This window comes from Orbicella franksi, chromosome 2, assembly GCF_964199315.1.
Source record: "Orbicella franksi chromosome 2, jaOrbFran1.1, whole genome shotgun sequence".
Classification (NCBI taxonomy): domain Eukaryota; kingdom Metazoa; phylum Cnidaria; class Anthozoa; order Scleractinia; family Merulinidae; genus Orbicella; species Orbicella franksi.
In genome coordinates, this window is record NC_138146.1 from 21,120,142 (window position 1) to 21,137,434 (window position 17,293).

At 36.8% G+C, this 17,293-nt stretch overlaps 1 protein-coding gene across 1 annotated transcript; it reads left to right on the plus strand.

The window, feature by feature from the left end:
* The first annotated feature begins 818 nt into the window (after positions 1-818).
* On the plus strand, positions 819-16,624 carry LOC145478607 (uncharacterized). Its single transcript, XM_081456695.1, has 10 exons — positions 819-1,597; positions 1,690-1,955; positions 3,337-3,423; positions 4,119-4,274; positions 4,815-4,846; positions 6,391-6,592; positions 7,000-7,112; positions 13,263-13,403; positions 15,098-15,243; positions 15,420-16,624. The coding sequence occupies exons 1-10, from the start codon at positions 1,456-1,458 to the stop codon at positions 15,635-15,637; spliced, it is 1,503 nt and encodes a 500-aa protein (XP_081312821.1). The 5' UTR covers positions 819-1,455; the 3' UTR covers positions 15,638-16,624.
* Positions 16,625-17,293: the final 669 nt, after the last annotated feature.

Sequence of the window (17,293 nt, forward strand, 5' to 3'; positions counted from 1 at the left end):
TTTGTATTATACGACCGAAAAAATTACTTTATTGTGATTGGCCGAGAGCAGGCAAATTAGTCGTTAATTTTAATTTGCACTGCAGTGCAAGCTACTTGGCGCGAGTTCGTAATTTTCCCAGTCATATAATAAACGAGTAATCATATGAAAGCTCGAGCAATTAAGGATTTTCACTAATTGTGATATTTGAAAATTCTTTCAAATTACTCTCGCCAAAAGGCTCGTGTAATTTTAAGAGACATTTCAAATATCACTCGTAGTGTAAATCCAATTAAAATTGCGCTCGCATTCGTCTGATTACATGTAGTTAGAAGAGAAATCTTTTCCAGCAAACTGCTTTTCACTTAATTGATGGTTATCAACCAATCCTGAGAGATTCAAATGATAAAGGCGTGGCGGCTATCATTGTATATTGGAAGACACAAGTAAAAGAATCTAGTAGGAGATCTTTTGTTAATTCCATCCATTATGACGGCGATGAAGTCAGGTGAAAACCAAGAATTCGGCACTTCAGTCGCTTAAATAATGTTTTAGTTTAGTTTACAAGACAGATAAATTCAAATAGACAAACAAATCATCATAATAAAAAAATCAAAATAGTACGGAATGTGACGGGGGAAAGAAACAAAACTAGCGTCCCAATTTCGATCTAACCCCCAACTACAGTCAACATACACTTAATAAATACACTAGAAGTAAATACACGCAAATAAAAATGTCATAAATATGAAAATCATTGTATAAGACCTCATTAGTTTCTAGCCTGGAGGACTGTAAGTTCCTCGCTTTGATATCTATAAATATCAATTAAAGCTGGCCTGGTCTACAACGTAGTAAATGGATTAATTGCTTTAGTACTGGATGGCAACGAGTTCCACAGTTGAGCAGTTCAGCAACCCTAATAATAAAGTAAGCTCCCAGTTTAACGATTCTAAGCTCAGTCAAGTTTTCACTTAAGAAATCGACTTTTCAGTTAAGAATTTTAACTTTTGGAAATCGATTTTCGAATTTGAATTTTCACTTTTAATGGCCACTCTCAGCCACCGTACAGATCATGGTCCCAGCCACCTTTCTCTCTCTTACTGTTCCTGCTCGTAAGGGTGTCCGGGTTTTATACCAGCTGCTCGAATGAGAGCGTCAAAGGGTCTCTCTGATATATCTCGAGTAAGTTGGTGCGAGCCGCGAAAGACTTGAAGAATTATATGCCCTCTTGTAGTTGTTCAGACTGTAATCTTTATTCCACAAATCCTTTTGATTCGTGCATATGTGGGCGTTGCAGGCTAAGAAAAGAATGAGACTGCTTGCAGTCTAGTAGTGGTTGTTTTTTCCCAGTGGTTCGGGCGTCTTTCGTAAGGCGTGTTCACCCGCGAGATCCCTCCGCGCGCCAACTGGCCACTTCTGCAGTGCATGGTGGGATATTAAAAACCGTGGTGAACTGGGCCCTGTTGTGAAAAAATGGCGGGCAAAACGTCGTCTCATGATAGCACGTTGTTGGAAATTACCTCAGAGTGGTTTTTGGATTATTGTATTTATCAGCTATGGAAGGAATTCAAAGAGAAACGATCGTTTTCTGCCTGTTGGAGAGATGCTATACAAGGTAAAGTTATGGGGACGACACAGTACAGTGTTTCAAACGCGAAATTGCTCGTCGTTGTTTACTCCTTCTCCTTTTCGTGCTATTTCTTACAGATTTTTTGGAAAATGGACGATTTGATATAGGAAAAGAACTTTCAAATAAACTCAGTTGCATCAGATTTATTGTTGGGTTGCTGGAGCATCGGGAAGACGTGGCTGTTTGTTCAAGTCAGGAAAGTTCATCTGATGAGGAAGATTGCAGCGAACAGAGCAAAAGGCTTCTGAAACCAGACTGTCTGAAGTTTTTCGACAAGGTAGCGGCAATATATCCATTTTCTGACGTGGAGAAGTCGCATATGAGAAACACATTAAAGTTACAGGTAACCTTGGATCCAATATCAACTGATCACTTCTAAACAAAATGCTTTGAAAAATAACTCACAGCATTCGGTAATTGGTTGAAAACGACAGAAAACTCCCACAAAGTGTTTTTTAGTTTATTAGAAAAGTCAAAGCATTTTTAGACGAGGGTCAAGAAGACTCAAGATGTTGCCAATGTATGGTTTACCTTGACTACCTGCTGTTACTTTCCCTGTCCCCAGGGATTTGCCTTATTTTTTTACTTGGCATCCTATTTTCCACCCCAGGCAGCAACAAAACAAGTAATTTTCCATCCCTAGAACTCTTGAGCTGTTTTACAAGGTCCTGGAAGGGGTGAAAACATCTCTCCCACTGGCCTCCTCCTGCTGACAGTTTTCTATGCACACTGATTAAGTATTCCACCCAACAATATACCTTCCACTGAGAGGCAACATTCCCTAGCAAAGTTCAGTCACCAAGTTTGTCCTATATCTCCTTTGCACAACTATATACTTGAACTATTGCTACTCTCTGGACTGAACTACTGTCAAAACTGTTACAAACTACTCGGATTACGTGTACTAAAGGTATCCACGGTCAGGTGTCAATCAATACCCTTGATCAACCCTCATCTTGATCAACACTCAATCAACATCTCCATCAATAATCAGTCAACACAATCAATATCAGTTGACATTCAGTTCAGAGTCAACTAACTTTCACAGACATGCCATCAAGTGTTGATCGATATATAAGAGTCAGTCAATGCTCTGCCAACTATTGACCAATTGTTGACTGAGTGTCCATCAAGATGTTGATCAAGTGTCAAACTAGTGTTGACCGAGTGTGAATTGAGACGTTGATTGAATGTTGATTGAATGTCGATCAAGATGTCGATGGAGTCAGCTGAGGGTCAATCAAGGTTATTGATTGACACTTGACTGCAGAAGCATTAAGTACACATGATCCAACTACTTGACCATCATGGTGCAAGAGCTGATTTTGTCCTGCTGGTTACTGTGGAGGGATGATAGTTACAGCTGGAACTGAACCATACATACGTTTACCCAGTTCAACTTGTTTAAGAAAATGTGCAGTTTCAGTTCCAGAAATATCAATACTTACTGTGTAGGTCATAAAAGTTTCCAGAAAGTTGGGTGGTCTGAAAAGCCCGTAAAAATTTACAGGACGTGTGGCAGTGTGATAAGCATACTGAACAGATATACACAGTTGCAACATTCAAAGGTAAAAATTAAATAAATTTATCCATTTTTACAAGGCAAGTCCCTGGTATCTCCATCATCATTGCTAATAAAAGCTCCCTAATAAGTTCATGTGTGTGTCTTTTTTACCAAGTTTAACTGTACACCATATTTTTTTATTATAATTATTTTTCAACAGATCATTCTGTCACATTACAGATGTGGAGATACTAAAGGTGCTGAAAAGTTTTACTCACTGCTGTACACTGAAAAAGGAGATGATGAGGTATTAACCAAGGTTCTTGCTCTAAGAAACCTTCATGCATCATGCCATCATCACAAAATTAATATTCATGTCTGCAACTAAAAACAGTTAACAGGCATCTTCATATAAATGAGTTCAAAAAATTATTGTTCAACTTTATGTAGTTAACATAGATTGATTCGCCAAAGATGATAATCTTTCCTGACAACAATATGCGATTTGTATGATGGCGCCACTTGACTGCAACTACCAGAATCCTTCACTTTTTCTGTTTCTTAAATGCTAATTAGGGCAATTGTTATTTAAACCTTACTGGGAATTCAAAATTTAAACAATAAAGAAAAAATGAAAGGAATTCTGGTAGTTGTAGTCAAATGATGATATTGTGCAAATCAGTTATTGAAAGTATTCTCAGTGTAAGTAATATTGGAATCTTGAAAACTCTTTACTCAGTCAGAACAAAGAAATACAGGTGTTTCATGAACGTTTTCAGCAGAGGGGTAACTGGTTTTCACAAGTGGGAAAAACTATTTCAACCGAACTTCTTTGATAGAAAAACTTTCCACTTGATGGTCAAACCAACTAGGCAAAATTATCCTCACAGCCACGGGTAAATTTGCCCGTTGCTAAGCCCTTAATGAAATTGCTGAAATATCAATAGCATCTTACTATTAATAACTTAAAGATAGGAGATTTGCATATTTGTTTTTCAACAGGAGTATCAGAATGATCTCCAGGAGTTATTTCAGTCTGAAAATGGTACATTCAAGGAAAAGTTTTTAAGGAAACACACATATGATAAACTTCTAAACCAAGTTCAGAAATTTTTTACACCAGCATGGAAAAAGTTTGAAATTCCGATCTTAGAAGAGGTAAATGGAAAAACCATTATCGTAATATGGATCTATTCTTATTGTAATTAACATAGACGTTTTCTCAACAATGCAATAGGTATGATTAGGTACATGTATTTTGGATAGTTTATAGCTGTGTTTCTTGTGTTCCATGTCCTGTTATATTATTCTCAGTCTCGATGATGCATGTATAATTTATATATTTAACTAATAACTGCCAGTCAAAACCTGTCTAAGAAGAGATATTATTTTTTCTGAGCTAGGGATAGTGGACTAATGGTTGTTTTTTTTTTTTACTCTTGAATGGAGTTCTGGGCTCCAGACTGGGGAGGTCAAGGCTACTTTCATTGCACCTCTGTACCTTATTCATCGGGGTCCTTGACCAAAGTACTGCTAGGATAACCTGCAGTAAATTAGTATTTTAATTTAGGGAGATCTGCTATATCCCTTGCCACTTCATGCCACAGTCTACTGATGAGCCACAGGTCTTCAATTACTAGGACTGGGACATAACTGAATCTAACATGACTTTTTTACAAACATCTTTATGTCCACCAGGCTCCTTTTCTGGAGGATTCAAATAGAGAAAGGTAAAGGAGACTGTCATGTCAGTACTCCAGTGATAGCTCAATTTGATATCCTTCAAAGAACAGTATTATTATTAGCTCATGATAGAAAACTGGTTCATGTACTGTGTTTCTATCAAGTTACAGAAACATGAGTGGGAGTTTGGGAGAATGAGAACTGCTGTGGGGACACAAGCCAACAGGCAAGTGGTTCCACAGCTTTGTTCAGTTCTCTCAAACTTCCATGTGTGTTCTATAACTTTATAGAAATACAGCAAAAATGTTTTCTATTTCTTTTAGAAAATTCCACAACAAAAAAAAGCAAACAACTTGTTTACTTTGATCATCAAAATGTAAATTCTCTTTGTTTGCACCATCATTATGTCAGCAGCTCGTGCTGGTTCTGTGTTTCTTTTGAGTTATGGAAACATGATTTTAAACCAATCAGTGCACATATCGTCTTTGGGCTATTTTGTAACATCATATATAACATAAACAGTACCTTTATACTCAATACAACTCATATAGTGTTCATAGAAAGTAACTAAATGTATTGTTATGCGATGTTCATCAAGTAATTTCCAAGTAATGTAAGGAGGTAGCACACTGCGAGTTTTGCATTGTAACTTAATGTATCTTTAAGTAAAGTAATGTAAGTAATGTATGTAGCTGAATGGTAGGAAGTACTGTGTTGTAAAATTTATTGAAATTAATGTATTGTTACTTAAGAAAGAGAAAACATGTATTGTGTTTCTATCGAGTTTTAGTGTAAATCTACTAGCGTTCTATCACGAATGCCATTCACTGATTGGCCACGCTACTCACTATCTATTCTGTTGTAGATAGTGAGTAGTGTAGCAGCATGCACTGGGAGCTGCTTTTTTGTGTTTTTGAGACGTCTTTGAAGAGAATTTAGATTAACATTTTGAACAACTATTAGATACATGTGCCCTCGCCAACTATCACATGAGTGTTTCCACAGCTTTTTCAAGTTCTCCCAAACTTTCACAAGTGTTTCTATGACGCGATAGAAACACGGAGAACATGTTTTCTATTTCTTTTAGAAAATGCCATGAGGGAAAAAAGAAAAACAACTTGTTTAGTTTGATCATCAAAATGTAAATTCTCAAGGTCAAGATGGCTGGATATTGGTCAAGTCCTTTTTTTGTGTATTTATGGACCAAGACGAAGTCGAGGTTTATAAACTCACAAAAAAGACAGAGTCCAATATCCAGCCATCTTGACCGAACAAGCTTGGTCAATAAAGGATTTTTCATATGGCTTTTGTGGAGATTTTTCTTGTGGGACACAGCAGGTAGTCCAGAGCAGAGAAGATAGTGCCATCTTGCCTACTCGGGTAGTCAATCACTGTGCAGAATTTTGGTTCATCTTGCCTGCTGACTAAGCCAGCCATATAATAAATCTTCATACTGGATGACGTGATCAGATAGAAGTTAACTGTTAACTATGCTTAACAAAGTACAGCTTGAAGACTTAAATGGTTACCTGTAATGATTTCACAAACAATAGATTGAAACTGGTGTTTACCCATTGAAGTTTAATTGCAGACCCAGGATAGATGCAAGAACCTTAAGAGCCCTTTACTTTGCATGGGATAAGTCAGGTGAGGCAGAGCAAAACTGGACAAGCATTGTTGAAGAAACTCATCCTGATGTTAAAGCTCTGAAGAAAAAGTTCAGCAAGAAGAATGGCAGAGATACCACCAGCAACCCAGCAGAAAGAAGTCCTGTGACAAGGCTGCGACAACAGGTACAATAATACATGACTGTAGCGATACTCTTTGGAATAATCAAATGTGGCGCTTTCTATGTTTTTTTTTATGTAAAAGATAATATTTAGTTGTCATAGTTCAATCTGTTTCTGACTCAGACATCTCACATGAAACTGTCATGTCATGCTTTTAATTTAAAATGCAGGTCCTGGTTGTTTGTACGTGGGTTAATCAGGTACATGTAAGTTGGGTGAAACAAAAAAGTAAACCCTGCCCAGGTTTTTTCATCGTAGTAATGACAGCTAAATATAATTCAAAAATTATTAAGAAATTACATTCTGAGACTGTGTCCACTTATCATAGACTGAGGTAATACAGATGTCTGGGATCAAGACAACTTAATACAGTTTTCACAGGGTACGTTATATTTTCTGGCTTCCAAAAGGTTACTAAAAGCAGAGCAGAAACAAGTAGTACTGCAATGACCAGTGTATCAGAGGGTGTCCAGCGGTGTGAAGAAGTTATGCAGAATTTGAAGACTTCATCTTCAAAACTCTTGTAAGGGCCTTTTCTTTGTTTTCCACAAATTTTTGTTATGATTTTGTTGCACCATACTTGATGTTGGATGGAGATTAAGATGACATGTTGCTGATTGTTGCCATGGCTAATTCTTAAAACTTTTGATCTTTATGTTAAACAATGTAAAATATGATTGTTGGCTTAATGGTTTTCATTCATTGGGTTCTGGATTCAATCACCTACTGACAATTTGCTGCGGCAAGTGTAAATGCTGGGTTGAGCTTACATGCCATCCAGGGATACTTGCGCTAACTTGCACAGCCATCAGTTATTCAGTGGACTTGAGACAAAATCCGATAGGAGATAGAGCAATCTCAGTTTTTAGTGGACAAAATCCTGGTAAGAGAATGATTTTAGGTATTTTACAGTCCTTTTTACATTTTCTTAAAGCTAAAGATATATTAAATTCCGGTAGTTTCCTGATATAACACCAAAAACAATTTCCCATGGGAAATTGAGAAAATAAATTTCAAAGTTTAGATAAATTGTGCAAACACAGAACAGTAAAATTTCATCATTAGTTTCATTTCACCAGTACTTTCAAGTGTTTCATATGAAGTTCAAAATTTGTTTTTGACATTTGGTGTTGTTAGAAATGATATTTTTTGAGAAGATATTTCAAACAGTTGCACAGAAGTTTGCATTTATGATTTAAATAATCTCGGTACAAAGTTTTTGTCCACTTGCTACTTGAACTTCTGGTGGATTCCTTCTTAAAGTGGTTCACATTTGCTGCTCAGGTGTGCAAGGCAGGGCGTGTTTGAAGGAGTCAAGGTATCTCTTGATTGATCCATACAAGCCCTCCATGTGTTGCAATATCTTACATTACATTACATACCAAAATTACCTACTACTTACAATGTCAACGTAACTTACAATTTAACAATACTAACAAAACTTACAATACTAACATTTATGATTTGTTAATATCTTACGTTACAATGATATCTTACAATTTGTTAATATCTTTCATCTAAGGGGTTAGCTACAAAAGGAGGCTTTCTCACATATTAATTTGTAACTTAGATTTATGTTTCTCAATTTTAATTTTGTTTGTCAACATCGCTAAGAAAGCATCGAAATAAAACTCTTCTTCTTTTCTTGAGGCAGTATATAAATAATATTTGGCTATAATAATGCAGAGGTTTAAGCCAAGATGACGAGCAAAGTTATCTGTCATGCCATGTACCGGTATTATTTCATTTTTATCGAGAGTGATCCTATGCCTGTTTTTGGAGCGCCACCAATTAGTAAAGAGAGACCAAAAATGCTGAGCTTCAGAACAGGTAACAAAAAGATGGGTTAACGTTTGTCTTTCTCCACAGAGGTGACATTTATCATGTTCCTTGATTGAATCTCTAAAAAGTGTCGAATTTGTGGGTAGAATGTGATGAATTATTTTGTATTGGAAAATGGCAAGTCTAGTGTCTTTTGTAACATTAAACGGAAGGCTATAAATGAGTTGTCTTGTATGTTCTCTTAGACTGGCTTCTTTCATCCTTTATTCAGCTGTAGGCGTAACAAATTTACTCTTAACAAAGAATTTAGTTGCTGATCTGCAAGAGAGTTAATCTAAAGATATCTCATCCTTCTCAGAACGTTTTTCCAAGGGTTCAGTAACATTTCCTTTGAGAATATTGATCCATTTTTGAGGGACTGTGTGGCATGGACCGAAATAGTTTAAGAAGTTTGTGTTAATTTTGAACTTGCTATGGAATTCCGCAAAAGTTAGGAATCTGTTACCTTGAAAAAAGTCTTCAATTTTAGTTAATCCAGCATCGTGCCATTTTTTGTAATAAATGGAATATCCTTCTATCTTTATGTGATGATTGTTCCAAACTATTTCATTTAGTACCTGCTTTTTGGTATTAGGAGTACTGCAGTTAATTTTTTGCCAGGCGCACAGAGCTTCTTTGTAGAAATCAATCGGTATATCAACTTTAAGTAGCTTTAAGTCAAAATTACACTGCAGAAGAAACAGACCACCAACTGGTTGTAGATAGGAAAGAGGGATATGACTCCAACTTGTGGTTCCATTGCTGTCACTTAATCTTCTTACCCAAACAACTTTAAGTACTTCATTGGTTATTTGAAAATCCGCCATGTCTAGCCCTCCCTGCTCTTTCGGCCCTAGCATTGTTCTGTATTTAATTTTAGCTTTCTTATTCCGTACAAATTGTGTGATTGCTTGATTTACCATGGCGGTGAATTTTGTTGGAAAAGTTACGATGGATGTATTATAAAAGAGTTTGGAAATCGCTAAGGATTTTAGAATCGTTGTGCGACCATAAAGTGTAAGGTTTCTAGGATACCACAAGTTAAGCAGGCTTTTCATTTTGATTAGTTTCTGTTCAAAATTCTTATTGTAAACAATTTCATCATTATACGAGAAATTAATTCCCAGTGTGAGTATAGAGTTAACTGGCCAAGCAATTCCCAGTGGTTTTGCTGTGTTTTTGCGGCTTGTGCCTAACCACAATCCTTCAGTTTTACTTTTATTTATTTCTAGGCTGGAACATTCTTCAAATTTTGACAAAAGTTTGAATAAATTTGTTGCAGATTTCGTGGCAGAAACAAAGGCAGTTGTATCATCAGCATACTGGGATAATTTAAATTCTTTGTCATGAATTTTTATTTCTTTGATGGTGTTGTCATTTCTAATGGCGTTAGCTAAAATTTCCGCGCATAGAACAAAGAGACAGCCTGAGAGTGGACAACCTTGACGGACACCCCTTTCCACTTTGAAAAACTCAGATGCGAATCCGTTATTAATAAAAGAGCTGGAGCAATCAGTGTAAAAAGTTCTAATCCACTTTTGAATGCATGGACCAAAGTTAAAAACTTACAGCGCCCTGAAGAGGAAGTTCCAATCCACCGTATCAAATGCTTTTTTAAAATCAATAAAAATGGCCAAACCAGGTATACTTTCTAGTTCTGTTACCTTCATGATGTCTGTGATTAGCCTTGTATTTTGACCAATGTACCAGCCTTTGACATATCCGGTTTGGTCTTCATTGACAATGATTGGAAGAACACTTGAAATCCTGTGTGCTATAACTTTGGTAGCGATTTTGTAATCAACATTGAGTGAGCTTAAGGGTCTCCAGTTTTCAAGGAATGACTTGTCTTACCTTTTTTTGGTATCACCTTGATAATGCCCTGCTTTTGCATTATGTTCAGTTGTCCGTGTTCATATGCGTAGCTGAGACTTTGTACCATTTCTTCACCTAGCAAAGACCAGAACCTCAAAAAAAATTATACAGAAAGGCCATCTGTTCCTGGGGTTTTGTTTTTGGAATGCTGTTTTAATATGAGAAAGCACTCCTCGTTGAGAAGCGGACGCTCAAGTTCCTCTTGTTGAGTTGCTTCGAGTTTAGCAATATTTGAATTTTCAAAGAATAGTTCATAATTCGAGTCGTTACAGTGCGCCGCAGTATATAGGTTTTTATAGAACATTTTTCCTTGTTCTAAGATTGTTTTAGGATCATTGATCTCCTTATCGTCGTTTGTTTTAAGCTTTGAAATGTGTGATTTACAATGTTGTCTTTTTTCCATATTCAGAAAATATTTGGTGTTTTTTTCGCCATTTTCATGCCAACGTATCCTGCTTCTTATTATAACACCTTTTGTTCTGTATTCAGCAATCGCATTATATTCTGCTCTGAGATGGTAAAATTTTGATATGTTTTCTTTTGTTCTGTCAGTCTTAAGCTGGTTCATCAAATGATCAATTTGTTGTTGGAGGTGCTTTTCGGTATTCCGGCGTTCCCTGTATATTGAACACAGAAACCTCTCACCTCCATTTCAATCATGTCCCAGTATAGGCCTTTGTCGTCCAAATAATCGTGTTTTGTTTTGAACTCCGGTATCTTACGCGATAGATCCTGTACAAACTTTTCATCACTTAAAAGAGAGTTATTTATCTTCCAAAAACCTGGACCTCGTTGAACGTACTATTTTGATTGCAGGTGAAGAGTTATTGCAGAATGATCTGATATTGTTGAGGTGACAATTCCGGAATCTGTCGCAAGCGCTGACAATTCTTTTGAAACCGGCCAATAATCTAGCCTGCATTGCACTTTCAACGAGTTATTGTGCCATGTGTATTGTGATGTTCTGGGGTGTTGTGATCTCCACACATCTTGGAGATCGAAATTCGTGCACAAGTTTTTGATTTTGCTAATTACTGTCTTTTTTCTCTCAGTTGAAGTTCCACCAGTTTTATCCAAAGGTGCTAGAGCACAATTGAAATTGCCTCCTAGAACAATTTGTGTATCAGTGTGGCTCCTGAGACTGTCACTGAGCTTTGAGAAGAATGTAATTTGACTGTTATTGTCATTTGGGCTGTAAATGTTTCAAAACAAAAATATAGACTCGAATATGGAAGCTTCTAGTAGCAAATATCTCCCATTTTTGTCAGCTTCAGAGCTCCCTATGCGTACATCCAGTTTGGGGTTAAAGAGAATTGCAACACCTTTTGAATGATTTGTTCCGTGACTGTAAATGATGTTCCCTCCCCATTCAGATTTCCATATCGCGTCAACATTTTGCTTGGTTTAAACCTCTGGCATTAAGTGAGCAAAAAGATGCTTTAAACGGGGTTGTCATATTCAAATCTTAATAAATTGGTTTGAATAAAATTGGAGAACTTTTGCGGTGATGACAAAGCCACCGGTGTAACTAGCATTAGAATTTGGGTATATAAATTGTTATAAAATCTTCTGTAGTTGGCTGTAAAACGGAATCTATTAAACCTAATTGGGTACTCATTCTTGATATGTAAACGAAGATCGACACTGAAAAATAAAACCAACCTAAACACAAATAAATGAAAAGGTGCCAGCATAAATTTATCGAATTTGTACAGTTAAAGCCGCGAAAATTTAGGAAATTCTAGGGCAAAGCAATCAACGGCGGCAAAGTTAGAATCTGGCACTTTTGACTACTTTACTAACAATTAGCAAAGGAGGCAAGGGAGTCTCAAGTATGCATATGACCTAAATGTACACAACTCCCTTGAAAATGTGACAGCTTACCGTGCAAGATGGATTCCCGAAGCTGTCTTGTGATCTAAATAAGATCAGATAGCGATTTTACGAAGACAAAACTTTCGCATAGAAAGGAAACTTCTCAGTTTCAGGTCCACGGTAAATTTGACCATTAATTACAAGTCTGTCCACATTGAACGAGGCTGAAGCCTTTTCCCTCTTGGCCTTTCTTAGCACTGGTAGTAGCGCCTTCCTCATTTCATCTATTCCCTTGGGATAGTCATCTGCAATGCCGATCTTTAACTCAGGGTCGATATTCTTCACATGCTTAAATATACGGCCCTTATCCTTGTAAAAACTCAGCTTGGCTATAATAGGTCTTGGTCTATTCGTTGGTGTCCTTGCTGAATGTTTAGTTGGCATGCGGTGTACTCTTTCAAATTTTAAATTCGCCACATCTTCCTTCAGCATTTTGAGCTCGTTGACAAGAAGAAGTTTTACGATCCTCTCTGTTTCGTATGGGTTACTTTCAGCTTCTGCTTCTCACACTCCAAAGAACTTAATGTTACTTCGCCTTGATTGAGCTTCAATTTTAATGTTGTGTATGGTCTGCATCTGGAGATCTTGCTGGACATATTGCAACATGTCTCTGGAGCTATTTAGTTTGGTTCTCATTTCATTCTGGTTGTTTCACAAATCATTTACTTTGTCTGTCGCTCATTGTAATGATTTTTTTAGCTCTGTATTTTCTTCCTTTAGCAGCGCTAACTGGGTCTTAAGGTCTTAAGGTTTGGCGTGACAGAAGCACAACGTTTGAATCACTGTTGTGCCAGAGTCATGTAGCACAGCAGAACTTGTCGAACTTAATTGCTTGCCAAGCTTAATTCAAAAGTTTGATTCAGATGCCATGCTTCTGCCGTGCTTTTGTTGAACTTAATTCCTGAATTTAGTTCGGCATGACAGAAGCACACCATCTGAACTGGGCCTAAAATTCTTAATAGTGAATGGATTATGTACATAGTCCTGCTTCTATTATTTCCTGCAACCTTAAATTCAAACAGGGTTTGGTTTTTGGAATTGAGAAGGTTTTTCGTCTGTACCATGCAGAGACATGATTATTTATTATTATTTTTATTAATAGCTCTCATTTGAAAGATCCATACTCTAACATGGTAGCAGGACAAGCTACGCCAAGTGGAGTTTTTGATAATGATGATGAAGACAGAGACCAAGATTTCACTGTAAAAAAGTGTTGCAAAACAGTGGTTGCCATACCTGACAGGTTAGATGTATAAGAGCAATTGAGCCAATTGTAACTATAAACAATGTAGTTGTATCATGGTTGGCTCACTGGACTCCAGGTTGAGCAATCTAGGTCATTATGATGTGTGGGCAAGACACAGGGTATGAGAACATTTTTTACCAGTGAAAAATTGAATTGCAACCATTCACAACCCGGTAGCACAGACCAGAGTGCTGAATTGCAGTGTTTGATGATACAGATTCATTTTCATGGTAATAAGAAGATCATGGGAAAGTTGTCCAAGGCATATTCATTTATAAGGTGGCTAAAAAAAGTGAGGTTAGACACACAACATTTTTTTAAAAAACACCATAATGATTGAATTTAGCACCTGAGATGCTCATTTACTTTTGGTTACTGATGAGAGGGTACTTGTTGGGTGGAGAGGGCACTTATTTTGGATAGAATGAGTTTGGGATGGAATGAGTTTGAAGGATTTTAATGAACAGTAACTGATACTATAACTCAAGAACTGTAGCAAAAGAGTTTCTCATTGTCATAGCATCATTTGTTTCCTCAACATTGCATTCAGATGAGAAAGTAGACTAATAGCTAGTTGACTTGTCTCATTAGTCAATGTTATGTCAATGTCTTGAATGTCAACAGTGGCAGTGTTGGAAACTAGCATTCTCCCACTCGCCAATGCGGGTGTTAAAAGTGTCGTGTAATTACAAATCATTGATCAATTTGTTGTAGTCATCTTTTGGTTTAGGTCTTTTAGTAGAATTTTTCATTGATAGGAAAATGCCAGTCTTCCACGTGTCAACAAGCTGTTCACCCCTATGACTTGATTCTATGGATATATGCAAATTTGGTAGCGCCAGCTGTTCATTTAGCTGTTTTTCAGTTAAAACTATGGAAATGTGGAAAAAATTCCAAGGTGTGTCAAAAGCTGATGATAAAAACGAGGATAAAACAGTAAAATTGGTCCCCAATCCTAACAAGGGGTCTCATAAATGGAACAGAAAAAGAAAGGTCAACGTGAAATGGCAAGCTGGGCCTCTGTACTTAAGAGATACCAGAGAAACGTATGTTTGTGAATCATTGCGAGTATTTTTTGTGGGGAGCATCCTTCTGGACGAGTGAAAATTACACCGGGCAAGTGGATTTTGAGAGTCATTCACCCCAGTGGTGAGTGCTGTAAAAATTTAGTTTCCAACACTGCAGTGGGGATACCTATTGGAAAAGGGTACAAATTAGAATATGGATACTTATTAAAAATACCACTCAGAGACACTTGTTAGAAAGGAGGTACTTCTTGGAAGGAGAGTGTTAAATCAAATCATTGTCAGTCTGTTTAAGTAGGTGTCCCCCTTCCCCTTTGTAGGAAACTACTGAGGGGAGATATCTGTTTTGGCAGGGGTGACTGCTTATGGGACACTGTGCAGGAGTAGTGCCTGTTTCAAGGCTGTCATTAATTTTTTTGAGTCAACTGTAGCTATGATCTTCACACCCGTAACAGACAAGTTTGTTACCTTTTGCGTGAATTGTATCAACTGTAGTGCAGTTCACCCGTAACATCAAGGGCCCATCAAACATACTCAAGCATTGCAGGTGTTATGGGTTGCAGCCCTTGTTGACAGCCCTGTGCTTAGTGGAGGTGTCCAGTTGCAGGGTTCTTTTTACTTGTTTGTTTGTTTTTGAATTATCGTCTGTTGTTTTGAATTTTCTAGCCCCAGTGGAAAAAAGGTAGACAAAAAAGGTAAAAGACCCCTGGAAACCAGATCAACTAGAAGACGATATAACGAGGCGCACAGTGATGCTGAAGAAATAGAATGGCAATCAGATGACGAGACAGACGAAATGCCCAAGACAGTCAGTGAGTCAATGTGATATTTTAATTCTGACTGATGGTTGGCAGCTGGAAAGGCAGCTGGAAAGGCAGCTGTACATACCAACTGGACTCACAACTAAGTCGGTTTAATCCCTGTTTTAATGAAATAATACTTGATAAAAGCCTTTTGTACTCCAACACCACATGAATTTCTTTTTCAGAACTGTCCAGCCCAGCTAGACGAAGATGTCTTAATATAAAGCTTCCTATTGTTCCAGGAAGGAAGAAATGGAGTGTTGAAGAAACAAAGTGGTTAGAAGAAGGAGTGAGGCTGTACGGCGAGGGAAACTGGGCAAAGATTCTGAGCAAGTATAACTTTGTTGGGAGGACATCAGTTAATCTAAAGGATAGGTGGCGCACTTTACAGAAGAACAAATGATGCTGGAAAGTACTAGATGATATGGTAACATTTGAAACTCATTCTCATTCAAAGAAAAATCAAAACTATGTATTTGGGTCAGAGCTAATGTTAAACAGGCCAACAAGTTCTTGTTTTTAGGCAACTCTTTTGTAAACCACTATAAAGAATGGTTTGTTTGTTGTTGTTTGTGAGAGAAAATTCTAATTATGTTCTCAAATGGTACCAAAGAAGTTAAGACTAATCTAATTACCACTAGATACTAAATCTAAAGAAATACAATGTGTTAGAACTAGACAGCTCAACAATAATCAGGCTGACTCCTAGCAATCCTCCTTGTTTGTGACATACCTGACAATAATGACCATCTGCCATTGAGTGATTACAGTCAAACCTGTATTTAGTGGATCTGATTGGTACAAATACTATACTTTTAACAATGTCAAGTATTTTTGACATATTTTGATCGTTTTTTGAACTTAATGTCATATTGAAAGGGATCTGCTTGATGACACCTGAAAATTGTACCCCCCCCCCCCCACAATTTTGTGTGTCAGTTGACCACTCTAGAACTTTTAATTTTTATCTGATTGTGTACATTTGGAATGTAACATAGTTGATATTTGTCACTATTTTGTCCCTTTGTTAAGGTATTTTTAACTGAATGATGTGACAGACTTGCCTCCAGTTTTGATATATTGTAGAACACTATATAATTTGTACTGAAATGTTAATTTGAGCATGCCTCGAATAAAATAATATTAATATTTAGTATTTGCACAAACTATGTATATTTTTGGTTGTCCAGTGACTATATTGCATGTTCTCTGACTTTTCCAGGTTGAAATAATTTGAAGTGTTGGAATTTTATTGCACAAGACTTTTCTAAACCACTTATAGTCTAAAGATCTTTGTATCTTTTTTGTATTTTAATATTATAATTATTATTCTATATCTACTGATTATTATAGCAGTGATCAATCAAGTAGTCTTAAAAAAAGATTTTTACTAGACTACACTTTATATTTATCAACTGACTTATACACTTAACACAATTCAGTCATGTCTGACATCATTATTGGCAGTTCAATGATACTAATCATGCAAAACTGGAAAATTTCTAACATGTAATTTGACTTTCCTATTAAGCTGCCTATAGAATACCCAGGTATTTTTCCTCACATTGGTCATTCAGCTCATAATGTAACACTCTTCTCTAGTGGAAAGAAACATTGTGTGACATTCAAGTAATATGCCTGCAAAAGAGACTATGTTACCCCTCAAACAACAGCTACAGCTAGGATAAAAGTAACTGGTTCAGAAATAAATCAAAGCAAGAACACAAAAAATGGGGATCAATACTTCCTAACCAATTCTATCTTTTTAGCTAAGAGATATATTTTGGATTATCCAGTGCTCGCAGCTTTGGAGTTATTGGCAATGACTGGAAATATGTTAAGATGGCTGTTGATTTTCAGTGCTCACTACTCCCAGGCAGCCTTTCAATAATATTGATGTTTTTTTGTTTTTGTCAAGTAGTGAAAGGTCTTCAGAAAATCTTCAACTGATCCTCATTCATTAGTCACATTTCTTTTATAAGATAGATGTATCTTGGTATTAGTTACCTTAGTCTTTGTAGTATCACTGCATATTTTTAGCAGTCTTGCAGTATCAATT

Bases quoted from the DNA above. Each gene is read 5' to 3' on its own strand.
- LOC145478607 (XM_081456695.1), top strand. From the start codon at position 1,456: ATGGCGGGCAAAACGTCGTCTCATGATAGCACGTTGTTGGAAATTACC. The intron at 1,956-3,336 runs GTAACCTTGGAT...ATTTTTCAACAG, and splicing joins GAAACACATTAAAGTTACAG to ATCATTCTGTCACATTACAG. The intron at 15,244-15,419 runs GTGAGTCAATGT...TTTCTTTTTCAG, and splicing joins CGAAATGCCCAAGACAGTCA to AACTGTCCAGCCCAGCTAGA.